This window comes from Clavelina lepadiformis, chromosome 3, assembly GCF_947623445.1.
Source record: "Clavelina lepadiformis chromosome 3, kaClaLepa1.1, whole genome shotgun sequence".
NCBI classification, from domain to species: domain Eukaryota; kingdom Metazoa; phylum Chordata; class Ascidiacea; order Aplousobranchia; family Clavelinidae; genus Clavelina; species Clavelina lepadiformis.
This window is the reverse complement of record NC_135242.1, coordinates 1,386,692-1,396,856: the sequence shown is the minus strand read 5'-3', so window position 1 is coordinate 1,396,856 and position 10,165 is coordinate 1,386,692. Positions and strand designations below refer to the sequence as shown.

Here is a 10,165-nt window from a genome sequence, read left to right as displayed (position 1 = left end):
GCATCGTCTGCAGAATGATTGCGTGAGTGTAGCCTAACTGTAAACTTTGTTGGCAAACATTATTCGCAGATTGTAAAATCTATAAATTCCAATCTCTTCTGGTTTTATAGAGCTAATCATTACGGCAAACAAAATTTTGTGCCGAGTATTTTCCACTCGCTGCAAATTTAACAGAAGCTTATTTGACGATTTCACATTTTCATTTTTCAACAATTTCATGGTCATTCATAAAAAGTTCTGTTTTTTGGTCTCTTAGCTAAATTTTTTGATCATTTTGATGTTTTTTACGACACAAATTTAGTCGTAAAAACTGGGTATAGGAAAGTAAAAAATAGGACTACTTAATATTAACATCTGTTCAGTAAAACAACTCAGACTTTAAGCTGTGTTGTAGCCTAGTCATGGTTGTTTAACCATTTTTTCGAGCGGTTGTTCAAATATCTTACAAACCAGTGGTCAGATTTAAACACACAACCGAGCTAAACATGCCAAGTACATAGATTACTGGGGATAAAAGATAATTTTTAACTTATATCTTACAACGTGTGAAAGGTCAGGGTCTTCAGGAAACGCAACAACACAATATAATTCTATAGAATTATTTAATTTTAATGCCAATATAAAAATAAATCTTTTATAAAAGAGAGAACTATACAGTACTTAATTAACAAAGAAACCGCAAGGATGTGGAGACCACCACAAAACACAAGCGCATGATAAGATGGGTGAGTAAGAGCATAAACTTCAATTGCAACTGATCAGGTTGATGTTGCCTCATGACATTATCTCGACAAAAACAAAGAAAAACGATGACGTCATCAATACTTTGTCCAGCACTTACGTTTGAGTCAGTGGGTACCAACTTTTTCTACTTGCGTGCCCCAAGCTGCAATAATTCCTTTCCCGCGGACCCCAACTCCGAAACTGTTACTTAATAGGCTATCTATGACGAATTAAAGTATAATTCGCGGACCTCAAGTTGGGACCCACAGTGACTATATTTGAAAGAGCGCATTTCTTTAGATGAACGTCACTCGACAAACAAGCTTCTGTTCTATCGAGGTCCATTTCATAGAAGATCGTCTTTTGAAAGGACTTTAAGAATTCTTTCAGTGAGACCTTGCATTGCATAGGTGGGCGTCTCCTTTGAGTATAAAGCAAACAATTGGTATTGTGACTTAACAAGAGCAAAGCATTTGTGACGTCTCAAACAACGATAATGAGCTATGCCCGCATGAGGCGTGCTATCGCGAGAAGTGTCATCCTCGTTTTCAGGAAATGGAAAAGAAGTTCCCACAACGCATCTGCAATGAAGTTAATAAAAAATAATCAGCTTACTTAGCATTGGCTCATATAACAGAAATTGCTTTAAAGCCATGAGCCTAAGAACTAAATATGGGCAATTATGCTAAAGACTTAAGACAAGTATGCTGATAAGTTACATGGAAGATATCACAAAAGCAGGATAGGGGAAGCACCTCAAGGGTTAAGTTAATTTTTTTGTCAATAAACAATAATAAGGGTTTAGACACAGTTCTGCCAATATCCAAAAGAATTGCTATCGTCAAATCTTTGCTAATGTCTTTATGATTGCAAATTAATGCAGTTCTACCAACAACATAGAAATTCTGGTTATTACTCACTTGTAAAATTCAACCAGTTTATCGTAGAGCCACGATGGTTCATAATCACTCGTTGATTTTTGTTGTTTTCTTCGATTAACAATTTCCTTCCCACCAGGTGGCGTGAAATATGCCAAACATCGATTGATTTCTATGTCTACCAGGAGGAAAGCGAGAAGATCAGACGGCAGGAGGGATGTTGTGGCATCTGGGATGGGGGTTGGAGTGCAACATCTCTGCAAATTGTTCGTCACAGGACCCCAGAAACTAGAAGACAGGAGTTTGTTTAAAATGGAATATTCTAAAACTAACTTCTGAGTTACAAAAAATCTCCTAGCTTTGGTGTTCCTAAAATCAGTTAAAGAAAAGTAGTAAATCGTAAATTTATTTATCATAATATTTAAAAATATAACAAATAGTTATAAATTTATTTATACAAATTAGTAAGACAGAAGTTGGGGTGAAAGCAAGCGATAGAATAAAGTCTCAGCTGGAACAGGTTTGCTGGTTTGTTAACCTTAACACTGGCTGAAGAGAAAGTGTAAAATATAAATTAATTTTACCTTTGCACAAACCGTTCCTCGATTTCCATCAATGAAGGTTCGGGGCCACACAGGACACACACCCTCACCCCGCCCCTCGGCCGTACGATGAGGGTGAGCATGACAAGTCGATGCGGAATTGCCGGGCTCACATTCGGGAGGAATACGGGGATGTCACTCGCCGTTACAGACGGAGGGAAAAGTGAAATAAGCTTGAAATGAAAATGCAAAACTCACTAAGTGCTCATGAAGAAATGATTGCAGAAACTGAAGTAGAAACCATGCTAGTACCTGGCATTACAACATCCTTGTTTGCCTTGGTAGTGATAAATTTAACATAACTGAATTACTTGAGCAAAAATTAAGCTTAAATAACGACAACGATATCAAGAATGAAAATTTGAAAACAGATTTCTTAACACAGCTTGTTCCATCGAAAGATTTAAATAAATGTCTTTATCGGCTGATTTATTTATGAATTGAACAGATCAACTTACTCTGCTCAGTAGAGCAAGTTCCTGGCCATCAAGAAGCCACCAACTCTCTGTCGCACACAGCAGCCTTCCATCTACCACCAGGCATCCATATTTGCTGCCTGCTGCTTTGGCAAACTCTTGTAGATGTTCCTGCAGCGAAGAAACATTTTACAAATGAATTGCATTGAAACCGGTGTTTAGAGCTGAATATAAATCTAGAATTTAAGCGATTCGATTCGAACAAGACATTGGTGAAATACCTTCTCTAGAAATTTTGCCTCTGTATTTACTGCTACATCCACGCATTGAGTCAGATCACCAAATAATGGACAATTTTCGTTTTTCTTCATAACTGTGTCTGCATAAATGAAAGCAAGTTACTTGTAACTGAAATAAACTTTAAGCAAAAAACACAACATAGCAGCACACTGTCACACCAACCTGATTCAAGAAAAGAATCAATAATATGATAACTAGATTTCAAGGCTTTTTTTAGATGATCAATGCTTCGGAATTTCACCAAATCATCAATGCCTAAACAAACGATGATAGTAAACCCAGGGATAATGCATCTGGATCAATTTCCTTTTAACTTCAATCAAAACACTTTGGCTTTTAAAAACAGCTAAAGATGCAAGTGAAAATAGAGTAAGCAAACACACAATGAACACTCCCATAATTTACCTATCAACATCACCAAAGCATTGAAAATATTGTCCGCAAGACGAAATAAATGATCATCGGGAACAGTTGATGTCAAGTTTCGAGAAGATTGCTGAAGTTCGAGGGCAGAATCTGACTCCCTTCGGTTGGTCACAGGTTGATTTTTACTTTTCCTGTCCTCATTTGATGCGACCACAATCAAAACTATGCTCTCTAAATATTTGATGAGATGATGAGAGACAGCAGTGAACAACATTACATCAAAATTTCAGCCTCTGCAAGCACAACAAAAAAACTTTCATACTTGCCTCAATTGTACAATATTTTATTTGACATCAAGACTGTCAGTAAATCGTGCAGCGAACAAGAAAAAAGTCAAGTTTGCAGAAGTTCAAAAACCACTTGAAAGTGTCAATGGAGTAGGCTTAATGCTATAACATGGTGAATGTGGAAGTGCTATAGCTAAGCCTTCAAGTTAAGTGAAAAGGTTTATTTGCTTGTGATATGTGCAAAGGCTTGTTTTTACAATGTCAAAACTGTTGTTGTACAATAGCTTTAAAATTCAGGACGGGTTAGATAAAAATGTTTGTTATTAATACAAACCGTGGTATGTCTTCCAGACGACTCTGTGATGAACTGTGACTGTGCTTTGCAGTGATGCACCTTGATTTGAACCAAACATATGAACGCCGAAAAGAGAACCAATAAAAGGGAATGTCATTGGTGGGCATCCTGAAATGGAAAACTATGGTTATCAATAGGCGAACATAAGCTAAGCCACTTTTTTGCAATTATTAATTACAATAAATACAAGAAACAACAGAACATTGAATAAATTTTTACTTTTGCACTCTCATATCAAGATCGAATACTGTGGAATTATTGCGTCATAACATCTCCCGAATGACCTCACAAATCCTTCCCATTCAGACCTTCATGTGAGAGTGCGAAAGTAAAAGAGACCCTAAACGTCTGTCACTATTGTGTTAGCAAATGTAGCCTACATATTGGCTAGGTTTAGCATCCTACTTTACTCCAGTTACAATTACAAGGTTAACACTAATTTTTGACCCATATTACTGTTTTATTAGGCTAACAATGTCGTCAAAAAAGGCCAAAACTAGGCCTACTCAAATGGGCTTGAAAAGCCAAGTTAAAAAAACTTGATAAAAATTCAACAAATAAGCAACCTATCTAAATGTTATTGCATAATAGCAGCTAGCAGTAGCACCTGGTTTTGATCGTGTCAACAAAGGAAGTCCTGCGTTTGCTGTTATACAGATGACGTGTTCAGCCATTTTCAAAGAAATCTCGAAGGACGCTAACCTAATACAAGCTCAGCTACTTCAAATTCTCTGCCAGTAACCAAAATCAGGTCATAGACATCTTATAGTTACCCATTTGGCGTCCAGAAATGACTTCGAAACTGCCACATTAAAAATCGAAACAGCCACAAAACCGAAATGCTGGACAATTATGGCCGTTTCACAGCGTATCCAAGCGGTTCTTTGTGACCGTACTAACGCATAAGAGTCGAAACGTGTTTGCAAGTTTTTGCTTTTGGGCTACACCAGGGGTGGGCAAACTTTTTGTACTGAGGGCCACATTTGAAAAAATGTTGCAGACGGGGGCCGCACACTCTCATTACAAAGTAGGAAAATTTACCCGGTGTGTAAATAAACGCATATTCATATTAAACACAATTTTTGTATTTCACACTCAGTTACGTTTAGTTTGGTTGTGTCTTTTTAAATTGTACTCCTTGAAAACAGCCACGGACTCACGGCATAACAAGCAAACTGCTTTATTCCCAATTTCGATAAAATAGTATTTAACAGTCCATTTCTTATTGAAAACACGACTTTCGTCTTCAATCTTTCGCTTCTTAACAGCACAAATTATTTTAACAGAGTAAAAATATAAATCTTTTATTTTTTAACAAAAATCCTGTCGAAGTAGAAAACATTAAACTGTGCGTCTCAAATAACAATGAAAAGCTATTTGGAGGAAAGTAGAAGTACGGGTAGGCCTACGGTAGCCGCTACCGTATTTGTATTTTATGATCAAACAATTGAATCAAACAATGCGTGAGAAGTGTACGGCTAGTTGCTGAGAGCATGTTGCAATACATGCGCGACTGACGTGTGTGTGTTTACGCACTGAAAGTGAAGAGAAAAACACACTCGTAAAGGGAAGAATATTTTTGTCATGTAACCTGTTTAATTAAAACAATAAGTGATGAGTAGGAGTTTCTGCAAGTGCCGGCGGGCCGCATAAAATGGGCCCGCGGGCCGTAGTTTGCCCACCCCTGGGCTACACCATTCAGACAACATTTTAAAAACGGATTCTTTCATTGCTGTGAGATAATGCTTTATACGCGTTTGGCGCAAGCCACAATGAAATTAACTTTACCCACCAAGTTTTAGATATAATGCAGATATACGTTTTGCAAACTTAATTTAGTTTCATGGCTGCGCTTTGTGATGTAGAAACAGTTTTGTGACCGCCAAGCTCTTATTCTTCAAAACTTCTTTTCGTTTTATGTGGTTGACAAACTTAGTGGTTGTTCTGAGAAAAAAAATTACATGCACTTTATGGCCGTACGGTAGGAGCAGGAGGCTAACCCAGGTTTGTATGTAATCAAGTCATGAGTCAAGTTAACTTGTTACTCGAGTGAAATCAAGGCCTTTAACTTTAAAACTTTTCTGGGGTCACACTATCCGTTGCATTAAATTGGTTAGTATTACGTCATGGTTGTTTACAATTTAGTTAATACTTGTTACAGAAAAGTGTAATTTTTTCCCAAAATATCAGTTTTTCTTACTTAGAGCTCTATTTTTGTTGTCACAATTGTCATAACGTGACTCCAGTAATTACAACACTGAGCTAACTTATGTTTTCTCGACCATTAATTGTTTGTAGGAATATTTTTACTGTACAATAAAAGTTAGCATCTTACATAAGCTATAGCTAAAATATGTCACTATCCTGACTGATAAGATGAAAAACTAACTTAAATTGTTATATATTATAATTGTTATAGAACTTGATTTCCTTGGACCATGCTAAGGTTAGCTAAACGTACTTGATTATGCCAATAACAAGACAAGACGTGTTTATTTAGCTAAAGACAGACAGTTACACAGAGCAATGTAATCATGCATAAATTGAACATCAAAATGTCTCTAACATATAAAACCAATGAGAAAATTGGCTATGGAAACACTTGACAATATACAAGCATAAAAGGATGTGAGAACCGGGACAAACTCTATTATTGATTTTTACACCACAACCGGAAAGTTGGTAAACATCTGTAACCGCCATAGTTGTAAAAACGCAGATATGTTTATCCAATCAAAAAAAGGATTATTGCACTGAATGGTCAAGCAATGATAAATTTAAGATATAGATATCAACTCTGATTTCCTTTTAATGTTGTCCTTAAATCTAACAAATTATTCCACTTGCAACATAATACTAAAAATGCAAGAATGTGTTTGCGAGTGCCAGATGGTCCCAAGTCCTTCGTTATGACATAACAAATGAACCATTAACACGCAGCCTATGGGCTTATAGTGCCCTTTAAAACAATAAACTTAAATAACAAAGCAAGAGAGAAAATGCCAAGTCCAGCGTAGAAGTGCAAGCATCAAGCGAGAAAACGATTAAAAGCGTTGTAAGCGAAGTCCATGTCGAATAGCATCTGACGAGCTTGTGCGTCGGTCAAATCATCAGATGCGGCCATTCCTTCAAAAATGACCAACCTGCCAAATAGATACGTTTTTAGCAAACATACAAAATCTAATGCACATGAAACGACCCACTTTGATCTTCTGTACATAGAAAGTAAACATCTTGCATTAAAAAGCCTTTCACTCTTCTGACGAAAGTTCATTGGCAAAATAAATGAACAAAGAAATTTTCCAAGAGTCATTTGATATCCCAGAAAAAGTTTAATAGTTTCAAAAGCTGATCAATTTCATTGCCTGGTTGCCATTGCCCTGCCAGCCTACCATTATGATGAACAACGTTAGTATTCACAACACTCTAAAGGACACTGGTGCAAGGAGAAGTTAGCAGCACAAACACGAGAGACGTCTCTTACTTCATTAAAAAAATTGTAAGTTAGGTTTAGCTGAAAAGTGGCGATGTTAAAGAACTTGAAAAGATAGACTCATAAATTAGTGCGAAGAGTCAACAGCAGACCAATTTTTTCCAATGTCATTCACTAACGAGACAACACTGGACTAGAAACAATGGTAGGCACTGAACAAGGTACATTGCAAAGTTAGAAGCACTTAGGCTGCAGAAGTAAATTGAAAAATTGCTTGAATTGTAAATTAAAAATACAAATGACCCAAATTGTAAAATGAGGCACAGAAAAAATGGAGGACTGCATGAAAATCTGCCCTCTCGTGACTGCTAACAGCTTGCACCGACATGGATTTAAAAAAACTGTCTTCACATAGCATTGGAGTGACATGATAAGATGATGTCAATGTTTCAAGAAATGAAATAAAGCACACTTTTGTCAACCTACCATGAAGTCACTTTCATTCTTCCTTCAAAATCGGAAGGTAGCGTGCTCATCCTTGTCATACTTTCCGCAAGATCCTTCAAGTCCGGATGCAATTCATCCATGGCGCGAATCTCCAATCGAAGTTTGTCCATGACCGTTATAAACAACTAATAGAAGATAGAAACAATTAGTTATTTAAATTGAATTTAAAATGTGTAGTGTATGCAGTTAAATAGAGACTTACCGACACAATGTCGGCAACACATTTACTCGTATTGCCCTTGTCATCAGGAATTGTGATTGGACGGTCTTCTTTGATACGCTCGAGAGCTGCGTGGCAGTCTTCCAATTTGTACATTTTTACAAACTCGTCAATGGATGAAACTTCACTTTTAACCTGTCGAAAGGCAACCTTGTATTGCTCCAATAACCTCGAACAAGCGCCCGTGTAACTGCAAATGCAAAATTTACATATACAGCGTTAAGATTGAATATGCAGAGGTTACTGCTTATCTTAACCTTTAGGTCTTAGTTTACCTGCCGAATTAATGATCTGACTCCGTGGTTGCGTGCGGTTAGAAATCTCTAACCTTAACGTGTTACTACTGTTACTAGCCGAAAGCTATTACGATTGACAGATACAGTTTATCAGAAACAATCCTTTATTGTAGGAACTGTACAGGTTCCGATTATTATGACACAAGCACAAACTTAGCATTCACCAATTAAAACAAGTCTAACAAATTACATTTTAACACGACTGACGTAATACGTTCGTACGATTCGGTATCTCTGACTGGGCGCCTACACGCACAGAAGTTTAAGCTTATAACAGCGTAGAGCGCTTGTGAACGGAAATATTCAACACAAAATACACGCACATTTCAGAATGTGTGAACGATAAAAGCAAAGCGTTGGCAAATGGGAATTATTTACAGTTAAAACTCGGATGTTATGAAATCACCTGGTAACGTACTAAACGGCGCTTTCACATAAAGTTATTTAGTGCAAGTTTCCAAATATTGCATAACGATTGCAGTTTGTAAAGTTGCGACTGCAGCCGAATTGCATCTGCATTGCAAATATTAAATGCTAGCTGTAGGTTTATCAATGAACAATGTTTAAATGGCGCATATGTTTCCACAATTGGTATAATGGTATTGGATGTGGCTCCCAAGCCACTACAAATATGTCGTTAAAATGCAAAATATGTTTCTATAAAGATGATGCACTTAACTGTTCTTACAAAACTTGACTATAACATATTTATAATTTGTATTTAATTGTAACTGAAAACAATATTTTGAGAAAAACAGCACATACTCTTTTGCAGGAATCGAATCTTTAATATAAGCTTTCTCCAGAGCCTGTAACGTCTTTATGATGGAATAAAGTTCAGCCAAATTGTCATACTTTTCCCTTTCCCTTGCAGTGCTATAAAGTTTGACTTCTTGATAAAGTTCAGGTCTCACAGCAGACATTGTGATGTTTATTTTTAAGTAACACAGTTCATGACCTTTGATGTAACTAAACAAATATTTTAATTTAGATTTTTCTAAACGTGGTAACTTGGTAGTTAGGCTACATAAATTTAGTCGGCTTGTAATTTTTTATTATTCTTCCTATACAGTCATAAACAAATAATAATTTAGAAGTTAGCTGCTTACAGCCTGGCTCACTTTCTAGGCTGGGGTTTATAGAGAGATTTATACTGGTTTTGTACAAAAGTTAAACCTATTAATCGAACCATTTCCCACACAATATTTTAAGTTAACACTGGTAAGCACAAACAATGGCCAATTTTGTAATTTTTACAAATTTGAATCTTACAGACAGACGTTGGTCATATCTTCTATTATGCAAAGAAATAAAAGACAAGTTTTGGATCTAGTGCAGAAGTGCACAACCAGATGACATCACAATTTGAGTAGCTGGGGTCTAATATAGAAATGTATCATGCCGTTGTGTACTTCCACACTAGGCCTAGGCCCTCTCATTGTTAAAGAAAAAATGATTTTATTTCATTAAGTGATGGTTTTATTCTAACATTTTTGATTTTGTTTCCTTATTAATCTAATTCCTTCCCGATGAAATTGATATGGAGGCCGGTTAATTATTTTCAAAGCTAGGCCTATATAGTTGAAGAGAGAAAGTGCAGACCAGAAATGAGGAAAGTGTTACCTTAAACCTTAATGTTAGATTCAGCAGTAACGACACCGTGAAATTTTCTTTGAGGGGCTGGCTAGGCTATCAGATTCGCACTTAGCTAGCCCATGCATCACTTGCAGACTTTAAAAGCTATTTAATAAAGTTATATGCCGTTTGTATTACAGTATTACA

General features: G+C 36.5%; 2 protein-coding genes across 3 annotated transcripts; both read right to left on the bottom strand.

Annotated features, from left to right (window-relative positions):
* Nucleotides 1-583: 583 nt before the first annotated feature.
* Nucleotides 584-4,681, bottom strand: LOC143448917 (protein fuzzy homolog). Of its 2 annotated transcripts, none has more exons than XM_076948854.1 (9): nt 4,535-4,681; nt 3,907-4,035; nt 3,325-3,516; nt 3,082-3,174; nt 2,901-2,998; nt 2,662-2,790; nt 2,186-2,376; nt 1,644-1,889; nt 584-1,304 (listed from the first exon to the last, which is right to left on the bottom strand). In XM_076948854.1, exons 1-9 carry the CDS (start codon nt 4,599-4,601, stop codon nt 1,070-1,072), a joined length of 1,380 nt encoding a protein of 459 aa, XP_076804969.1. In that variant the 5' UTR covers nt 4,602-4,681; the 3' UTR covers nt 584-1,069. The 2 variants fall into 2 exon arrangements, with proteins under 2 accessions (XP_076804969.1, XP_076804970.1); XM_076948855.1 differs by lacking the exon at nt 4,535-4,681 and adding an exon at nt 4,147-4,312.
* A 1,720-nt stretch (nt 4,682-6,401) lies between these two features.
* On the bottom strand, nt 6,402-9,378 carry LOC143450491 (vacuolar protein sorting-associated protein 28 homolog). The gene is made up of 4 exons (XM_076951056.1): nt 9,149-9,378; nt 8,070-8,277; nt 7,847-7,992; nt 6,402-7,070 (listed from the first exon to the last, which is right to left on the bottom strand). The coding sequence occupies exons 1-4, from the start codon at nt 9,304-9,306 to the stop codon at nt 6,956-6,958; spliced, it is 627 nt and encodes a 208-aa protein (XP_076807171.1). The 5' UTR covers nt 9,307-9,378; the 3' UTR covers nt 6,402-6,955.
* Between the last annotated feature and the right edge of the window lie 787 nt (nt 9,379-10,165).